This window comes from Sorex fumeus, unplaced genomic scaffold (assembly GCF_029834395.1).
Source record: "Sorex fumeus unplaced genomic scaffold, SorFum_2.1 ptg000043l, whole genome shotgun sequence".
Lineage (NCBI taxonomy): Eukaryota > Metazoa > Chordata > Mammalia > Eulipotyphla > Soricidae > Sorex > Sorex fumeus.
The window spans coordinates 29,267,040-29,286,724 of NW_026606100.1; the positions used below are offsets into that span (position 1 = coordinate 29,267,040).

The 19,685-nt window shown below is 48.8% G+C and overlaps 1 protein-coding gene across 2 annotated transcripts in view; it reads right to left on the reverse strand.

Moving 5' to 3' along the window:
• The window catches only part of DNMBP (dynamin binding protein), a 93,737-nt gene that overhangs the window by 44,184 nt on the left and 29,868 nt on the right, over positions 1-19,685 (reverse strand). The window contains exon 1 of one of the 2 annotated variants that reach the window (XM_056120847.1): positions 9,345-10,619. The exons of the other annotated variant lie outside the window; for it this stretch is intronic. Coding sequence (XP_055976822.1) covers positions 9,345-10,494 — 1,150 coding nt within the window. The 5' untranslated portion in view covers positions 10,495-10,619. Of the gene's footprint in view, positions 1-9,344; positions 10,620-19,685 lie in introns of those variants that run through there. 2 annotated transcript variants of the gene reach the window in all.

The following is a 19,685-nucleotide window of genomic DNA, read 5'->3' on the forward strand; positions in this document are numbered from 1 at the left end:
CTGGCCATTTCCAGCCTTCTGTCATCAGGTTTACTGATAACACTACTGAGATGTTTGTTTTGTTTGGGGGCCATACTTGGCAGTGCTCAGTACTCAGGATTCCCTCCTGACAGTGCTGGGGGACCATATGACCATATACTGTGTCAGGGATTGAACAGTATGTGCAAGGAAAGCCCCTTACCCACCTACAGTGATTACTTAAAAGCTTTTGCATCAACACTACTTTCTGGCTCCTTTTCTAAGCTACTCTACTTTTTTCCTCTTTACTCGACTTTTTTTCTGTTTCTATTAGGTGATTTAACTTCTTTATATATAATTGCTCGAGAGGGCCCAGTAACGTCGCCATTGGAGACTTTGTTGTACTGTGTCTGGCATATCGAATACTCTCGGTAGCTTGCCGGGCTCTCCGAGAGGGGCGGAGGAATCGAACTCGGGTCGGCCATGTTGGCTGCGTGCAAGGCAGACGCCCTACCCGCTGTGCTATTGATCATGATTTACAAAGTAATTGATAGCTGAATTTTAGGCATATAATATTCCAACATCAATCCCACCACCAGTGTCAACTTCCCTCCACCAATGTTCCCACATTTTGTCCCCTCCACTCCCTACCCCCAGCCCTGCCTATTCCCTTATCAGACACATTACAAAGTTCTGGTGGTGGTAGCTAAGATCTCATGCTTTCAGTGTTGCTGAGTCAGTGTCTTGGATACATAGCCATACCACATCTCCCACATCTAGCTGGTTTCCTTCTTCTTCCCATTGCTCTCATTAAAAATGTATTTTCTTGTGTGCTTGATTTGAGTCTCCTCAGCAGTGCTAGGGGACCCCAGAGCTACCCCTGACCATACCAGGAAGCCATGCAATCCCGGGGATGGAGCCAGGGTCATGCACCTGCCAGGCGCGTGCTCCGCCCTTTGGGTATTCTCTGCAGAATGTTATCTTTCAACTGTGCACCCTTCAACCTGTTGGCCTGGATTATCATCTTGTTCAAAGTCTTCATTACAGAAGTGTGTGAACAGGGAGGAGAGAGCAACCAGGCAAAGTGCTGGGAGACAGATCAAGGGAGAGAAGAAGCAGAGATGCCCACCAATGCCCCCTCAGTCCCCGGCAAGCTATAGAATCCATCTCTTTGGAACTCAGGAACAACTAATGCAAGGGGGCGAGATGATCCTTAAAATATTTCCATTCGAGGGGCTGGAGCATTAGCACAGCAGGTAGGGCGTTTGCCTTGGGCACAGCCGACCTAGGTTCGATTCCCGGCATCCCATATGGTCCTCTGAGCACCGCCAGGAGTAATTCCTGAGTGCATGAACCAGGAGTAACTCCTGTGCATTGCCGGGTGTGACCCAAAAAGAAAAAAAAAATATTTCCATTCGACTTAAAGTAGCAGAGTCTAACCATCATATATTTTTGGTTCTATTCATTTGGTCTCTTCAAGTAATTATTTACAGATGGGATCCACTTTTTTGATGGTAAAAGCTGAATAGATCGAGGATATTGATCAGGAGAACCCATGTTCTTGTTGAAATGTGAAAAACAGAACAAAATAAAACATCAATACCAGGGAACACAGATGGGGGTTCCTCCGATCCCAGCTCTGTCCCAGCTCACACTGGCTCTCAGCATCCCAGCCAGCCAGTCCCTCCCGCTCAGCGGATGGCCACTTCTCTCTACCTGCTGCAGCTTCTACGTCTCGAGGGGGTGGAGGTGGAGTGGGGGCGGAATGAATTTAATCTGGGATCTCCTTCTTCCCATCCAACCTGTGTGATGGTGGACCTGCTACACAACTCCCCTGGGTCACTATTCCATGTGAGTAGGCATACAAGTGTGTGTGCAACATGAGGGTGTGTGTGTGTGAGGGGGGGTGTTTTCAGGCTCTGAATCTCACTTGAGGGGTCCCAAGCAGGCTTCCTGCTGCAGGCACAAAGCCTCAGTTCAATCCCTGGCACTGCCTGCAGCCGCACCCCACCTCCTCCACTCCCCCCATGCGAAGGTGATCCCAGAGCCTCTGCCATTTGGAAGAGGATCGGTGGGCAGCACAAATGAGATGTGAGAGCACTGTGTCCAGGTGTGGGAGCACCCCTCAGAGAGCACTGAAACCAAACGTGTGGATCCCAATCCCTTCCTGTCCACCTCCCCCCCATCTGTTATTATAACAACAATAGAAGGCAAGGAAGGAAGAAAAGGAACAAAGAAAATAAAGTCTTGTTTTATTTCCAGTTCTGATACTTCACTTACTCCTCTCAGCTGGGCATAACCACACTAGCCTAGAATTAATTGGTTCCATAGACAGTGTCTGTCAGTTGGGGGATGGGTGGGAGGGGACGGTCTTAGTGGGCTCCCTGAGGCAGTTAAGTCCACTCTGCAAGTTCTGGACACTTCCTGGAGTGGTGGAACCCAGCATCAAGTCCACCACTGTTTCTTATTATCCCTAAGGACCAACACCACCACCACCACCACCCCCCCCCCCCCCCCGCCTCTGGGCCCGTCCACTACTCCACATCCCCACATCCGGGCCTTTAAGTCCAGCTAGACGAAGACATGTCTCATCCTTGGGTTCCTCTTTCTCTCTGAACTTCATTTCTCAAGTTGGAATACAAAATAATATTATTCATCTGTTGCTGTGTCTGTCTTGTACCCACAAAATAGAAATACTTTATTATTAAATGTTTACTGAGCTCTACCATGTATCACCTTAGGCAGGAACTCTACTTTCATCACCCTCATGGCGCTCAGACTCAACTGGGTTTTCCACATTCCTACACAAAGATTATTTTTTGGGGGGTGAGGGGCACATGTAATGATGCCCAGGGGTTACTCCTGGCTCTTGTACTCAGGAATAACTGTTGGCAGTGCTCAGGGGACCATATGGGATGTCGGGGATTAAACCCAGAACAGCCTCATGCAAGGCAAATACTCTACCCACTGTACTTTAACTCTGGACCCAAAGTTTTTTTTTCTAATCATTGAATAATTAAATATTCAACTTGTACTTGCCTTATTTATTTAGCTGTTGCACCTCGTTAGAATTTAGAACCTCAGACACTCTGCTAAATGAGTTTCCAGTCTTCTCAAGAGTGAAGGAAATAGAACTCTTTGCCTCCAAATCACATGGCAGAGAGTTCAAGAAATTATACAATATTTCTGTGTAAGTGAGGTCAAGAGTAAATAGACACCTGTTTTGTACAGGCTGAGATGCACATTTAAACATCTTAGAAAGCAAGGAGTGTTTTCAACCAAAGAGCAAGTAAAGCCTTATAATTTAATGGGAGGTGTTCCTTCTTTCTAGGGCAGAGAGAGTTATGGGTAAAGACGCTTACTTGGTGTGATTGACCCTGATTTGATCCCTAGTACCACACGGTCCCTTGTGTGCCACTGGAAGCTGCTGGCTTCGCCGCCACTATTGCACCAGCACCCAAATCCCATGTCAAACATCTCTAACATCTTTTGCAAACAGGTCACCCTCAAGGATGTGTATCCTCTTTCCTGTTTGATTCCAGCTTGACATTCAGGTTGGTAGTATAAGAGGCGCGTAAAACAGCCTTTCTGTTTCGTACTCGCCCCTTTTTTCCAATATCTTGAGTGGAAACTGAATTCCCTCCCCCCACTTCCAATAGTCCACAACCTATGCTACCTACTTCTGCACTTAACTTATTCATATTTTTTCATATTGTCTCTTCACGTGTGAAGTATAAACACCAGTTCATGAACATCTCGTGAACCACATTCAGAGGGGACGTGGGATTTGGGTGCTGGTTGAATAGTGGTGGCAAAGACAGCAGCTAGTGTTTATTTAGCACCTACTCCATGCCAGACTCCACGGTGATTTTCTAAGTAGTTGCACTTCTAGTAATCACGTAATCCTCATGTTACTGTCATGTAGGTACATGATCTGATTTTACAGATGAGAAACCATGGCCTAAAGAGATTAAATAATTTACACAAGGTCACCCAGGCTAGAAAGTCAAGTGGGGGAAGACTTTTAATAGTTCTGCTTATAGACACATAATAAAAAGGTGCCTTTATTAATTCTTTATGCATGGTGCTCTGTTCATACATGAGTTCCTGAAGGCAGGCACAAGTCTTACTCATCTTGTCCAGTGACTCAGTAGGGACATAACTGGCATTTGAGCCAGCTGATTCTTCACTATGCCTCGTGGCCCTGTACACTGAAGGCATTTTGTGTCCATGGTCATTGCCTTCTACATGCAGGAGACCCCTACATGGGACAAAGTTCCAAATTCCTGGTCTGGTCTGGGTTAGCAGACCAGGATGCCTGTAAACTCCAAACCCCACCCCCTACCATCTTTAGTCCCTGGTAGCTGTGACTTAAAACAGGTAACCACCTTGGGACCCAGGGTAATAGCACCACCTGGCACGCCAGCATCGGGTCAGAGTTCGATCCCCAGTGTCACCACAGGTGCTGAGCACAGTCCTGGTAGCTCTGTTGTCTGGGATTCACAAATTTCCAAAAACAGCACTGCGTTATGTGTATTAGCCACACAACGGAGGGGAGCAGCCCTGGGGACACCATTGAGTCTCATAGCTAGGGGGTGTGAGCCTCACTGAGTCCCTCCGTGGGGACCGCAGTGACTGGTGGCACACATATGAGCAAGCAAGCATGGTGGATCAAGGCATGAAGCCCTCAGAGAGCACTGCAGCGGAGGGCACCCTAATCTGGTATGAGACCCTCACAGTCCGGCATGTGGATGACCCCTTGTCATCACAATGACTGCAGCAACAAAAAAGGAAATAGAATAAAAATCAGCTGTAAGTGACCCACCTCCTAACCTTTTGCCACTGTCATTTGGCCCATGAGTGTGCAGAGGACCAATGAGTGTTTAATAAGTCAACTAATTAAGCTAATTAAGCCTAACGCTCCAATGCCTCCACCCCCCCTCAATTTTTTTTTAACTGAGTTAATTATCAGCACTCTCCTGGGAAAATCTGAATGAAGACAGGCTTGGCAGATGGCAAAGGAAAAGGAGCAGAAGGGTAAGAATGCCCCGAGGTGGCATCAGGACAATGAGGTTATGTATAAACTAAAGGGAAGAGGACTAGAAGCTACGTGTGAATGGAAAGTGTTGGCGGTTTATAAAAAGAAAGGGAAGCAGAAGTCCCAAGAAAAGCGAGTATGCTGTGAGAAAGAGATGGCCCAGGAGAGAGAGAAAGGAGAAAGTGAAGTTTCCATCCACATATCGTATCCTGAAACTATAGCCCTGTCCCATCCCGGGGCCCTTGGGCAATCATCTAACAAAGCACGGTGTTTGCTACACAATTCTATTTGCAAAATAAATGGCACACTAGGTGCAGTGACAAAGTGGCATGGAGTCCTGCTAACTCCAAAGCATGACTACTAAAAAGGCACTGTTTCCACCGCCACCATTCCTACCTCTCATGAAACCCAAAGGTGTTTGTTTCTCTGGCCATTTGTTTTCACTGGGTTCATTCATTCCTGCACACGCTTCCCTTGTCTCAAAAGGAGCAGAACCTCTTGGTATCAGTATACCCATGGCGTGTAATCAACCCAGGAGATTAAACAGGGATAAAAAGTTAATGTTTTGAACTAAACTGGCAGGATTTTGCTCCAGTGTTTGAACACAGACTTCAGGGAGAGAGATATCACATTCACATCTTGCCGAGATAAGAAATCTTGACTCTCAAAGTCCTAAACACTTTAAATTGGAGCTGGAAAGATAATACAGGGGTTAGGATGCTAGCTCTGTGATGCAGTCAACCCTGGCTCTGGTCCCACGAAGCACCAGGAGCGGCCCCTGGACCCAGAGCCAGGAATAGTCCCCGGCAACTCTGAGAGTAGCCCTAACCCAACTTTGGACTGTCCCTGAAACACCAGCCAAATGTGTCTTCCACTGTACGTTTTCCTGATCTTGGAAGGGGGGAAGAGAGAGAGAGAGAGAGAGAGAGAGAGAGAGAGACAGAGAGAGAGAGAGAGAGAGTTTCTCAGATTCCACTGCTGCTCTGCAGTGACTACTCAGACTTTTAAAAAACCTTTCCCATGATCCCATCACCACAACCCTGTACTGTGCCTTCGGCTCTCACCCACCCACCAAAATGCAAAGGTTATTCCTCAATCCTAATCCATGGGGAGGGTCCATCTATCAGAAGCCCCTCGCTCCCCCCACCCCCGCACTAACCTTCCCAAGTCTCCCCAAATACATTTATGTAGAATGAACTAGTTGCTAGATCTCTGGCTTCAACTGTGGTGAGAGAGGGGAAAAAGGCACCAAGGAACCCAGGCTCTGGGGTCCAGAACATGTCTTGGTGCTGGAATGCGGGCCACTCATGTGTGAGATCCTGGGTCCGATCCCCAGGCACCAGCAAGAAAGGAAGGAATGGAAGGATTAGAACAGGGAAGCAAAGGAGGTAAGATTCAGGGCTGCCAAACACCCAGACCCTCCCCACAACCATGATCCTACTTGTGGAATCAACCCCTCAGCTTTTTAGTGATTTTCTTAAATTTTTTTTAATTGTATTGTTTTAAAGTTGAGTCTATTGACTGAGCTTCTGTGATTTACAATACCACTACTGGTGGTTTCCCAGGCACACAATTCAAACACTACACCATCACCAGTATACCCATGTCCTTCTGCAATGACCCCAATGCCCCTCCCTTTCAAACCCCCCCCCCCCCCCCAACCAACCCAACTCAATTGTATGGATCAGGCTCCTTGTTGTACTCAAGCCCAAACAGAAAGTTAACAAGCTGCTAGCTTATCAGGCCATAAAGTCATAGTCAAAGGATTGAGTCTGAGGCTTGAAATGACCAGATCCTGAGGAGAGGACAGGCCCCCAGTTCTTGCAGAAACAAACTTCCCTCAAATGCATAAATGAGGCACCGAACCTAGAGATCTGGAGAAAGCTGGTGGGTCCACCCTGCTATCTGGGGCTTGAACTCCAGTCCCCCCAAGATAGGAGTTTCCATTAACACTTCCAGATTCCAGGAAAAGCTGGGAAAACCCACCTCCTGGCACAAGGTACCACACCCTGGGACTAAGGGCAGAGCTCTTGGAGCCTGCCCTGACACACAGTGGGCGTGGGCAGGAGTCACTGATAAGGAGGCAGGCCGGGAGAGAGTCCTGGTGGAAGGCTTGGCCGCCAGCCCGTGAGTCTGAAACAGACTGTGGGAAGGAGTCGCTGAGGGAGGAGAGCACTGAGAGAGGAGGATGGGATGGGCGTTCCACCCTGGTGACTACACCTGAGAGAGTTACAGGAGCCGAGGGCCGAGGTCCACCACAGGGTAGAGGGGTCCTCCTGGGTCTCAGGAGGGTCCAGCAGGCACACTGGTAGTCTGGAGGCGTCATTTGAAAAGTGGAAGGGAGGGAGGAAGGAAGAGGAAGAAACCCTCATTCCCAAGCACCTAGGAGGCTCTGGGCAGGTGATGAAGTGTTTTGTTTCTATTACTCCCCCCTCCCCAGGAGACAAGCAAAGAAGGACCCAAGGCCCAGAGAGGTGAAGTCACTTGCCTAAAGTTACATTCTTAGTTAAGACTTGGAGCCAAGGACTTGGAATCAAGGCAAAGGAGGTTTGTTTTGCTTGTGCAGTTACAGGTGGGTCTGCCAGGAAGGGTGGTAGGAGAACAAGACCTGAGCAAAGACTGTTAGAAAGCAAAATGAGGGGCTGGAGCCATAGCACAGCGGGTAGGGTGTTTGCCTTGCACGCGACCGACCGGGGTTCGATTCCCAGCATCCCACATGGTCCCCCGAGCACTGCCAGGAGTAATTCCTGAGTGCACAAGCCAGGAGTAACCCCTGTGCATCGCCGGATGTGACCCAAAAAGAAAAAAAAAGGCAAAATGATGACCGGTTTTTAGATTCTAGAACAGACTGTTTTACAGCAGGTCTGGGTGGGAGGCTATTAATGGGAGAGGGAGGTCAGCTGTCAGTTGAGCTAAATATGAACCGACCATCAAGAGTGGATTGTCAATACAGAGGAGCGCTGGAAACATGGGGATGGCAAAGGTGGCAGCAAGCTGGTTTCAGAGAGCACAGGGCAAATTACCGCACACCAGAGAGCCAAGTCTGACGGCGCTGAGTCAAACAGACTTGACCTGTAGCAGCCAGGAGGTCTGAAGCAACCAGGAACTGGAGGGAGAAAAGCAGGGCCGAGGGGCGAGACACACACTAGCAGAATCAGAACTTCTTCTTTTCTTCCCTTCCCTTTGAGCTGGAAGGAATTTACATGCCATTCAATCCCTATCATTTCAAAGCAAAAACAACTAGGAGGAAAAAATTTTTTAAAAGGCTGGTGACTCCACTTCCAACTAACATCTGATTTGGTTTCTTTCTTTTTTCTTTTCTTTTCTTCTTTTTTTATCTTTATAAAAATGCAGATAGGGAGCTTCTTTGTCCAAAATAATGCCCTAAAAATTCAGAGGGTGCCGAACTAGGACTGGGAGGGCCAGGACAAAGCTCCGGCAGATGGAGGGTGGTACCTGAGATGCACCTCTCCTGCCTCGATTTCCACTGTCAGTCTAATCTCTGAGTTGGGTTCTGAAGTGGGGCAGTGGGGGGCTCCTGGGGCAGTTAGGGGTGAGATGAACTTTTCAGATGATTCACATTTCTCACTCTATCCCTGACCCTCTGGTCACAGCTGGGGTTTCCCCACAATCCACAGAACCACAAAGTCCGCATAGGAGAATAACATGTATTCTAAAACTAAAGGTTTCACAGGAGATTCAGGAATTGTTTTGAATAACCCCAAAGTTCATTTCAGAGAGCCAGAAAAAGACAAAGTGGCATGAAAGAAACCACCTTTGGCAAGATAAAAGTGCCCACTTTGTGTGGATCTTAAGCTCTGAGTGATCAGCTCTCTGGATACCCAACACACACAAAGCAGCAGGAAGAACATCTTCTGCTTCCACAGGAGTGCCAGTACTCAGCATCCACTTAAGATCCCCGAAGGACAAGGAACAAACAAGCTGCTAACCAAGTTTGCTTTCCCACTAAGGTCTCAGGAGGTATAGGGACCGAGAAAGAAAACAGACCAGGAAAATAGGCTTTGGCTTGCCACCCTGATCATGAATTGTGCATCCCCGTAAGACACACAGAAATACAGGCAAGCACAGAGAAAGATGCGTGGGAGAAGGAAACAGAATCCAGCGAGGCACAGAAAACCACCCCAGAGCAAGACTGGGTTCTGACGGTCCTGTTTCGCAGCTAAAGCCCAAAGGAATGGAATCTGTCCGGCTGCTGCCTCTCAGAACACACTCAGCGATAAGGCTGGGAGCTGGGGTCCCACACGCACGTCTTTCTGGTACCTGATGGGACCGCCCCTTTAACCCAGTTCCTGCTCCAGCCTCTGAAGAAGGCTGCCCGAGGCCCTACCTTGGCTTCTCTTCTTGTTTTGCACAAATTCTGCGCGTCTCAGGGTGCTGGGTGCCGTGCGGCGGAAGCAGCTATTCCTGTTCCAAGTGTCGGTGCCGTTCAGCTTTCTCTCTTCCTCTGCGTGCCAGGTATTCTTCCCCAGGGAAGGGCTCTGAGGAATGTCACTGTGTTGTTCTCCTGGGCCTCCCCGAGTGCTCTGATTCTGCTCACCATCCGCGATGTGCCTGCTGCCCCCCGGCGCCGTCGCGCCCTGTTCGTCAGCGCCTTTACGGTCCACATCCCTTCTTGGACAGAGAGACTCTGTTCCCCTGTAATTCTGATACTCAGGGTCTGCAGAGAGACGCTCCCAGCTTTGATTTTCCGTATCGGACTTACTCCGATGCATGACAAGAGTCTTGTCTCGAGGGTAGATGTTATCATTCTGGTAAACATGCCTGTCCCCTTCATAGTAGTGGACAAATTCCTTACCTTCATTGACACCGTTCAACTCCAAGAAGTCCACCTCCCGACCATTACTAGAAGGAACATGATATTCATTGCTGAGGCTTCTATAATAAAGATGACTTTTTTTAGAGTTCTCCGGATCATAATTAACATTCCTGTGGTCCGAATACCAGTTCTGAGGTTCATCAACAATCCCGGGAGAATCATCCAGCCCCCTGGAGGAAGACCCTCGTTCAGTTTCTTGAGAGTTCCCCGGTTTCGAGCGTGGATTCTTAGAGTGTCCGTGGCCATTCCTCTCTCGAGACTCTGTAGAGCTCCCGGTTCCACCTGGACTTCCTGGAAACCAACTATCCTTCGTGCCGGGGCTCAGACTCCCGTAATCTATGTAGCCCGAATCCCTAAAACCATCACATCCCCGAGTCTCACTTCGGTAGTACCTGCAGTTCTTGGCATTTTCCTCCGCTTCCTCGTCGTCTGTGTAGCTTGGCTCCTGCTGTTCCAAATCCCAGTATCCACAATGCCTTTTGCGGTAGGGCCGATGTGACCCTGTGGCCCAGCCTCTGGGACCCACGTCCTGGTGTCTGTAGTGCCCATCGGGCAGGGCCCTTTTCTGTAGGCTCCTGCAGTCTTCATACTCCCAGCTGGAGCCCCGGGGCCCGTTCCTCGCCGCGTTACTGTTTCTCCGCGTTTCATGGGGCTCACACATACTCAGTGTGCTGAGAGGCGCGGGGTTTACTTCTCCATTCCATGGGCCTGGGTTGGGCAGCCGCGTGCACAGGTGCAGTTTAGCCGGAGGCTGGATCTGTCCTGAAAAAACCGTCTCCCAGAGCGCTAAAGACACTCTTCTTGCGACTCCGGTTGGAGCAGGAGCAAGGAGCAATGTGGAGGCATTTCGACCTCTGGATCCAATCGGTGAGTGGCCCGAGATCGGTTCCCCCCACCCCCCTCCCTCTCCTGCAGAGGCCAGAAGATAATTAGTAACCAGCCTTCATGTGATTGGAGTTGGCAGCTTTGTTTGGTGTTTCCCTCAAGCTGGTCAAACTGGCCTGGCTGCTTTATGTGCTGAAGGAAGGTTGGAGAGAAAAAGCATGGGAAAGAGAAAGAGCCCCCGTTCCTACATCTCCCGAAGATCAGGTGTCAGACTCCCCAGCCTTCTCAGTCCTGTCCTCACCAACCAGGGGCGCCTATGAGGGCTGTCGCCCACAGCCCAGAGCGGATTCCCATTCCCCCATCCTCCAAGGCCACCTTTCTAAGCTTTGGACAGCTGAAACTCCACAGACTGGTATTCTAAGCCGTGGACAGCTGAAACTCCGCGGGCTGGTATTCAGAGGCAAAGAGCTTCGTTTTCAAGGAATTCAAGTTACCAATAAGCATACACTCAAATCCTGACAGGCTCACATTCCTGTCTGCAAGCACAGCTGCTCCCATTCTACCCACCTCCCCCCACCCCAACACACACACACACACACACACACACACGCACATGCACACGCACACGCACACGCACACGCACACGCACACACAGAAGAGGAAGAAGAGAATGTACTTCTTTTGACTCAACTCAGGTCTCCTCCACTTAGGATATGAAAACTCATATAACGCCCCCAGAAGGAAACATCATTTATTGACTCTTCCTGTACCTGAGAAACCCCAAACCACCTACTTTCCAAATCTTTTCCGTGTCTGATTCGAAGGAATCAGAGGAATTGGGAAACGAGGTGAGAAACCCAAAGGTAGGCCTGCGAGTACCTATTTGAGTTCCAAAGCATTCAATGGACACTTGGCATCGGTGGGGCAAAGCAGAAAAGAAAAGGATGAGCAGGTGGGTCTGTGCCCGCCATGGTGATGCAATGAGCATCCCGCACAGAGGGCACAAAGGACAGTGGGAACAGAGCCCGTCCGGGAGGGACAGCCGGAGGGTGCATGGAAGGGGTGGCATCGGACACTGAGGGGGAACATTTCACAGGGCTCCCCCTTCTGCATGAGAAGTAAGGGGAGGTGAGCTGCGGGGGGGGGAGAGGGGGTCGCCTGGACAGACAGAGGGACATGACTGCCTTTCTTCTCACTCAATGGTGCTGAAGAGGTCGGGCAGTTTTGGAGTCGTGAGCAGCACGGCCAGACACGGGCTTTGGCAGGATGAATCTTTCACCTCTGACCAACTCTGACCGCCCACCGGATGTCCAGGAATTATTCCTTGGACTTTCATCTCATCCCTATAAAGAACCTTGAGGAAACCCAGAGTTATAGGCTTGGCCAATAATTAAATGTTTCCTCTTGGGTAAACCATGCGTTCTCTCTGGGCTCTGCTGGTCCATCTATAAAGATGAGACGGCTGGCCTCGCTGACACCCCTCCAACTCCCCCCCAGGGGTCCCCAGCTTTAAAAACCCATGACTCTATTTTTCTCACAACTTCTCTTTCCTTCCTTCTCTGGAGTGCTATTACACATCTTTTGGGTTCTTTACTAAAAGTGGCTGAGAAAAAATGATAGATTGCATTTCATCTGTTGGCCCTTTCTCTCTTACTATGGTGATATGTGTTGCCATCCATACATATTATTTTGGAAATAGCAAGAGCAGCACCAGCCTTGACTTCATGACTCCCGTAGGGGCTTTGCAGGTGTGAAGGTGGGGCCAGTGCTAACAAGGAGGTATCAGTTTTCTTTGACCTCCATTGCCCTGCAAAGAGGGTACTAGAGTGTCCTTATTCTGCTACAGATAAAGAGAGAATCCCTGAGAGTTTGAATAACCTGCCCAAGATCATTTAGATAAAATAAGGCAGGGCCATCATTTGAATGGAATCTAACTCCCTGGCTCTGGAGGAAGCATTTCAAAAACACTGGAGTGTTTATTAAGAAAGCCTTTCTCTCCCACAAACCAAGTATGGTCTAATTCAGAGACGGATCGTTACAGAGGAAGTGATCACTAGTGCCACCGTGCACCTCACACACATTCCCCACTGTCACCACCATACACATACCACCACCACACACGCCACCATACACACCACAAACACACTCCACCCACACTCTATCACACACACCACATACACACACCCACCACACATGCCAATAGACACACCACCATCATCACATATACCACCATCAAACCCATACAAACTGCACATGCTACCAATACACACACTGCTATCACCACCATATAAACACCATACACACCACAATACACACACCCTACCATCACCACCAAAACCATACCCCAAACACACACACATACACACAATCACCACACACACAATCACCAGACACACACAACCACTACACACATACACATACTACCACTTACCACACACAACCACCACACACATAACCACCACCACACACACACACACATACTATCATTACCACATACAACCACACACACAATCACCATACAACCACTACACACAATCACCATACACATACTATCATTACCACGTACAACCACCACACACAATCACCACACACACATACTATCATTACCACATACAACCACCACACACAATCACCACACACGTACAATCACCACACACACACTACCATCACCACACACATATACACTCACATACACACAAACACACACACACACACACACACACACCATAGTCTGTTTCTATTCTCTCCAATTCTGGCCTACTTCTACCCACTGTGGTGCCCTCCTCACCTCAGTGACAGCACCTAGACCGGATAGGAACAGACGCTTGCCAGTATTGACCCTGATCACCTAAATCCCACCAAGAGTGTAGTTTGGCTCATTACGCCACCAAGCTGGCAACATTATTTGGGAGAACAGCTCCCACCATGAACCACACAGAGCCACAGCTGAACAGACAGAACACAGAGCGTGTGGAAGCTCCATTTCTCCAAAGAGCCAGTGAACAGCGAGGCTAACTTACTGGCTGTCCTTTGCTTTGTTTTGTTTCTCCTGTGTGAAATGAGGTAAGCATTTCTCTGCCACTTTAAGTATAAATCTTTATGCTCCTCTTTCTAAATAAAGATTAAATTTCCCTTTAGCAACTTAGTGTCTTTGATAATGCCAGCAAGATAAGAAACACACCTGGTAAATCAGCCAGCAGAGCATAAAATAAAGGTAAGAAGTTACTGGTTATAGAACGAGCCAGGAGCCAGGGATGGACGGACCTCAGGGGCAGAATACAAGCTTTGCATCCGTGCAGTTCTGCTTCCTATTCCTGGCACCACATGGCATCTGGGCACTGCTGGATATGGCCCTGCACCCCACTCCCTCTCCAGTGCCACAAGAAAAAAAAAGTCAGATCTACTGACCCTGTGGAAGAGGTTATAAGGGGCTCAAAGAAAGGTAAGTGGAGAGTGAAGGGCTGGCTATGGTAGGAGAGTTTTCACTTCCACCCCATCCTGACCTCCGTCATGTCTAATTCCCATAGTTTTGGGGGAGGAGGGCATTAAAGCCATAGTTTGCAAACTGCCTCAGCTTTATCTCCATATCACTAACCCCTCCAAAGATAGAGCCGACCAAAAGCTGTAATAAAGCATGATTTTTATGTGACAAATCTGTGTGCAAGCAAATGTCTACAAGGAGGAAGAGAGAAACTTCTCTACTTTCCTCAATCCCAATGCCTGTGAAATGCCTTCGAGCCCACACATCCCCTCAGCAGCCTCCCTTCTTCCCCACAGAAACATGCCACCGACTCTTCCAAAAGTCACAGCTGCACTCACACCCGCCAGCCCTCCCTTTGTGTCTATGATTTATAACTAAAGTTGCGTGTGTGTGTGTGTGTGTGTGTGTGTGTGTGTGGTGGACTCTAATGCTTAGAGTCCATCAAAACTCTCTGCTTCCCACAGTTCTTGCTAACTCGCAGAGGACCCAGCATCTTACTGATGCACCTTTATTTGTCAGTTCCCTCTGATTATATTGAAAGCTCCTTGAGGGTATTGCCAGTCTATTAAACTTCTAATCCCCAGCACAGCTCTGTACCTGGGGTACACGGAGGGTTCCTAGTTGTGTAATGAGTTGATGCCTGTACATTTATAGAATCAGATGCCAAAGGTCGGCAGAGTTCAGAGGTTAAGAGCACAAGCTTCGCTAGTTCTGGAATTGAATTCTAACTTTACTACTTGTCAGCAGTATAATCTTGGGTAAGTTATTCAAGCTGAATCTGTTTCTTCTTCTTTTCATTATTATATATACCAGTGCTAACACAGCGGGTAGGGCATTTGCCTTGCACACGGCCAACTTGGCTGACCCAGGTTCAATTCCTCCACCCCTCTCGGAGAGCCCTGGCAAGCTACCGAGAGTATCTCGCCCACTTCGATATGCCAAACACAGTAACAAGTGTCACAATTGAGATGTCACTGGGCCCGCTCGAACAAATCGATGAACAACGGGAGGACGGTGACAGGACAGTGACAGTGATATATCAGAGATTTTCAACCTTTTTACACCTTGAGGACCAAGAATGGAAAACCACTGATTTATCTTTCTCTCTATATGGGCTTGCTCTGTGGTCAGTCCTAGGAGCCTGTGAACAGGGAAGGGGTGAAGATTCCCCACAAACAGCTTCTGTGCAAATATATATCTTAAATTCATGGATCTATGCAACTTAGCCAATCATAATTCAACAGATGGGAAGACTGAAAAATGTTATCACGGGCAAAAACTATTTGGGAATGAGTTGGCAGGAATTGGGACCCCTCCTCTCTCAACACTAACTGCACCCAGGGATTGTTCTCTACCCGCCTCTCCCAGGTGCCAGGCAGTGCCTGCTGAAGCACAAACATAATCTACAGTGTGACACAGTGAAAAGTCCTGAGTCACATCTGAACCCAGTCCTGGGTCCTTTTGATAAATAAATGCAAGACTTTGGGCACCTGTCAGATGCAGTCAGTTTGGTGACTACCGAAAGACTATGAAAGGGGCCAGAGAGACAGAAATAAGGGCCAAGCACATGTGCTGCTAGTGGGAGGCCCAGGATTTCCCCCATCACTTCATCCCCCCTGAGTACCTCTCAACAGCAACCTCTGAGCACTAAGCCAGGAGTAGCCCCTGCGCATTGCAAGGCTTGGCCCCCAAACAACAATAAAGTGTATAAAAAGACTAGCACATTATTTGGCAAATAATACATGCTCAATAAATTGTACTCAGGGTGGCGGCCCTATTCTTTGCATCCCAAACCTGCAGAAGGTTCATGGGAACTTGTGGTCTCTGGGCCTCTTCTTTTTCTCTACACATTTTTAAAATTTCTTAAAGAAACTCATTACCTGTTGTGGCTTAACTAAAGTATGTGTGCTGGAGAAGTTCATCTGTGCCAAATTTATGTCTCCAGCACTAACCCCTGAACTCTGGACCAGCATATCAAGTTGCCTAGTCAGCGCCTCTTAGGGATGTCTTCAGGGCGACAAAACTGAGTCACTGCTTCCCCCAACCCCCCCACACCCCCCTCCAAGCCAGCCTAGGGTGCTGTCTTCACCAGTTTCACCTGAGAATCACCTCCTCCCAGTTTCCCAGATGATCAGCAACAGGGTCAACCCTGTCTCTTCCCTTTCACGTTCCACTCACATCTCGGCCACCAGCAGCGTGTCCCCAGCTCCAGCTCATAACCCCAGAACCAAGGACTGCCTCCTCCACTCCAGGGTGCCGGGTCCAGCTGTAGTTCCAGTCTCCTCCCTGGCGATCTGCATTCTGCGCCTGTGTCTTTTCTCCACTCAGTGTGATGGTGAGGCCATAAGTCAGGGCCTGTCATGCCCCTCTCAAGCCCTTCCCCAGGCAGCTCGCCTTTTCCTGATGAAGTGCAGAGCCCAGTCTCTGCTCAGGCCCAACAGTCCCTGGAGTGTCCCCCCCAGCCCCCGCCTGCCCACAGCCATCCTTCCCTCTTCCTCTCCTCCACACACTGCCCGCAGACCCAGCTGCCTCAACCCCTCAGCTGGCTCCTGAGAATCCTTCAGATCTTTTCCCAACGTCACTTTTCAATAATAGTCTTCCCTGGCTCTTCCCAGCCTTCTAAAGTTAGAGATATTCAAAGTAACAGAATGGGAGACTAACACCCAAGAATAATAGAGATGAGTACCAGGAGGATTGCTCCACAGCTTAGAAGTCAGCCTCACATGCTGGGGGAAAAGGCAGTTCAAACAGAGAAGGGACCACCAAGTAAAGGGTGCAGGACGGCCCGCTCAGGATGGGAGATGCGGGCTAAAAGTAGACTATAGACCAAACATGATGGCCACTTAATACCTCTATTGCAAACCACAACACCCAAAAGGAGAGAGAGAGAGAGAGAGAGAGAGAGAGAGAGAGAGAGAGAAAGGGAGGGAGAGAGAGAGAATGCCCTGCCACAGAGGTGGGGTAGGGTGGAGAGGATGGGGTGGGGGTAGTGGGAGGGATGCTGGGACTATTGGTAGTGGGAAATGGGCACTGGTGGAGGGATGGGTACTCGATCATTGTATGACTGAAACACAAGCATGAAAGTTTGTAAGCCTTTAACTATACCTCATGGTGATTCACTAATGAAATAAAATAAAATAAAGTTAGAGATATTCATATTTTTAGTTATGGTCTGTCTTTCCTCATGAGAGGTAGAGGGTATTGCTGGGAGCCCAGAACCCTGACTGGATTAGAGGGAAAGTTCAATAACATTGTTATGCAGAATTTTTTGCCTTTGGTTGGGCTGGTGTGTGTGTGTGTGTGTGTGTGTGTGTGTGTGTGTAGGTCAGAGCTTGCCCATACAAAGTTCATGATCTTCCTCTACGCCACAGCCCAGGGCCAGGTTTTGCGTCTTTCCCTCTTGGTGCAAGAGGCAGCACCAAGAGTTGAGGCTGGGGGTGGGGGTGGGGGTGGGAAGGAGCAACAGGAATCCAGAGCCAGCAGGACAAGGACAAGGAGCCACTCAATCCAGGTAGCCTAGCACCCTGAAATCAGAAACCAACCCCCAAGGTCTGGGCTGCTCCCTCCAGTCTGGAGTGGGGGTGAGGGAAAGTTCACAGTTCCTGGCTAGGAGTTGGACCTGCGGAGAGTGACTCATCACTTAATCAGACCTGGGAGAATCGCTCCGGAGGGCAAACCAGAAACCCTCCAAAAGAGAAAACTAGTTTCGGTCCCAAATTAATATGGGCTATTAATGGGATCTGACTATGGTTGCTGTTTTATACGGAGATAAAATCCATTAGCAGTAAATGAGTTAATTTTTACTGAACTAATTAAATTTTATTGGACCAGATGGCATTCAAGTCAAGATACCAAATCAAGGATAGTTTGTGTTTTTTTAGGGGAGGTGGTGGTATTCCCAAGCAGTACTCGGAAGCCCAGGTCCACTCAGTGATGCCAAGTGGGCCGGTCTTAAAGAGCAGCACTCAGTGACAGCGACAAGCCAGGCCAATCCCTAGTGGTGCTCGTGACCTCTGGTGTTATAACTGGTGGTGCTGGGTGGGGAATTAAAGGTAGTGAGGATCAAACGGGGTCCCGCACATGCAAGGCATGAGCCCTCACCCCGTGCTGTTTCCACTGCCTCTTTCTTTCACTTATCTACTGAGGAACTAGAAACTTACTATCTTGAAAGCTCACAACAGTATCTGGCTATTTGTGATTGATTTGGCTAGTTAATAATAGAGTTAAATATCTTTCACTAACCTGAGAATCATGCCAAAAGCCTTACTGCTGTGGGTAGAAAAACAACACATCACCTATTTAGACAGTGTCCAGAATAGTGGGTATCACTTGACATAAAAAGACTAGTGAGAGCCGGAGAGATAATACAGCAGATAGAGCACTTGCCTGGCCAAGCCAGGTTCAATACCCGGCACCCCTCATGGTTCCCGGAGCACTATGAAGAGTTAGCCCCACCTTCTCTAGGTAGGACCGCAGAGGGAAGAGGCTGACTCATGCTCCAGCTTACCTTCTACTCACTGCCCTGATTCAGAGCAAAGGGGCCCTGACCCACACAGACAGGAGCTACGGCCATGATTCAACAGCAGCAAGACTGACAGTGGGATTACACACGGAGGTCAGTGTCAACACAACCACCTGTGCCTGAAAGACGAGAATGGGAATGGCACTGTGACTGCCTCTTATCTGCGCCCAGCGCCTGGCTTGTAGTATGTGCTCCAGAAACATTCCCTGAGTCAGAAAAGAATGTAAAAACCTAGGAGACAAATCGAGACATGTGAACCTCTTCTACAGATAGGATAAAATAAAATGAGATTTCCTGAGAGCTACAGTGTAGAGTCCTGGCTTCTGGGGCATCATGGACTGAAATCAGACAGTCTAGACAAACCTTGACTGTTTCTAGTGCTTCAAAAGCCAACCATGGGGGGCTGGAGCGATAGCACAGCGGGTAGGGCGTTTGCCTTGCACGTGGTAGACCCGGATTCGATTCCCAGCATCCCATATGGTACCCCGAGCACCGCCAGGAGTAATTCCTGAGTGCAGAGCCAGGAGTAACCTGTGAGTATCGCCGGGTGTGACCCATAAGGCAAAAAAAAAAAAAAAAAAAAGAAGCCAACCATGGGCACCTAGCACATGGCACAAATTCAACAGATGTTGGATGAGGAGCTGATCTGAATGCCAGAAGCAGCCAGGTGATGTTGTCCTCCCCAGCACCCTATAATCACGATGCCTCCAAGTGGCACACCCCACACCAATCCCTGATCCTAATAACTCCACCCTAATAGCTCTAATTAGGGACCTGGGGGCTCAATCAGTAGCTTCAAACGTGCTCCTTGGAACTGCGGGTCCTGACTCCCTCTGGAAGGGGGCCATTTTCAAATAAATTTCTTTATAATTTACCATCAGTAAATGTTTGATTTGGACCCCTATAATTTAGGTACCTATATATCTAAAGTCAAGTATAAACAATTTCTCAGGCAAGTGGAAAGCATTCGGAAGCTCCGGCTTAGAACATCAATTTGCAGGCGAGAGGATGTAGGTTTGATATC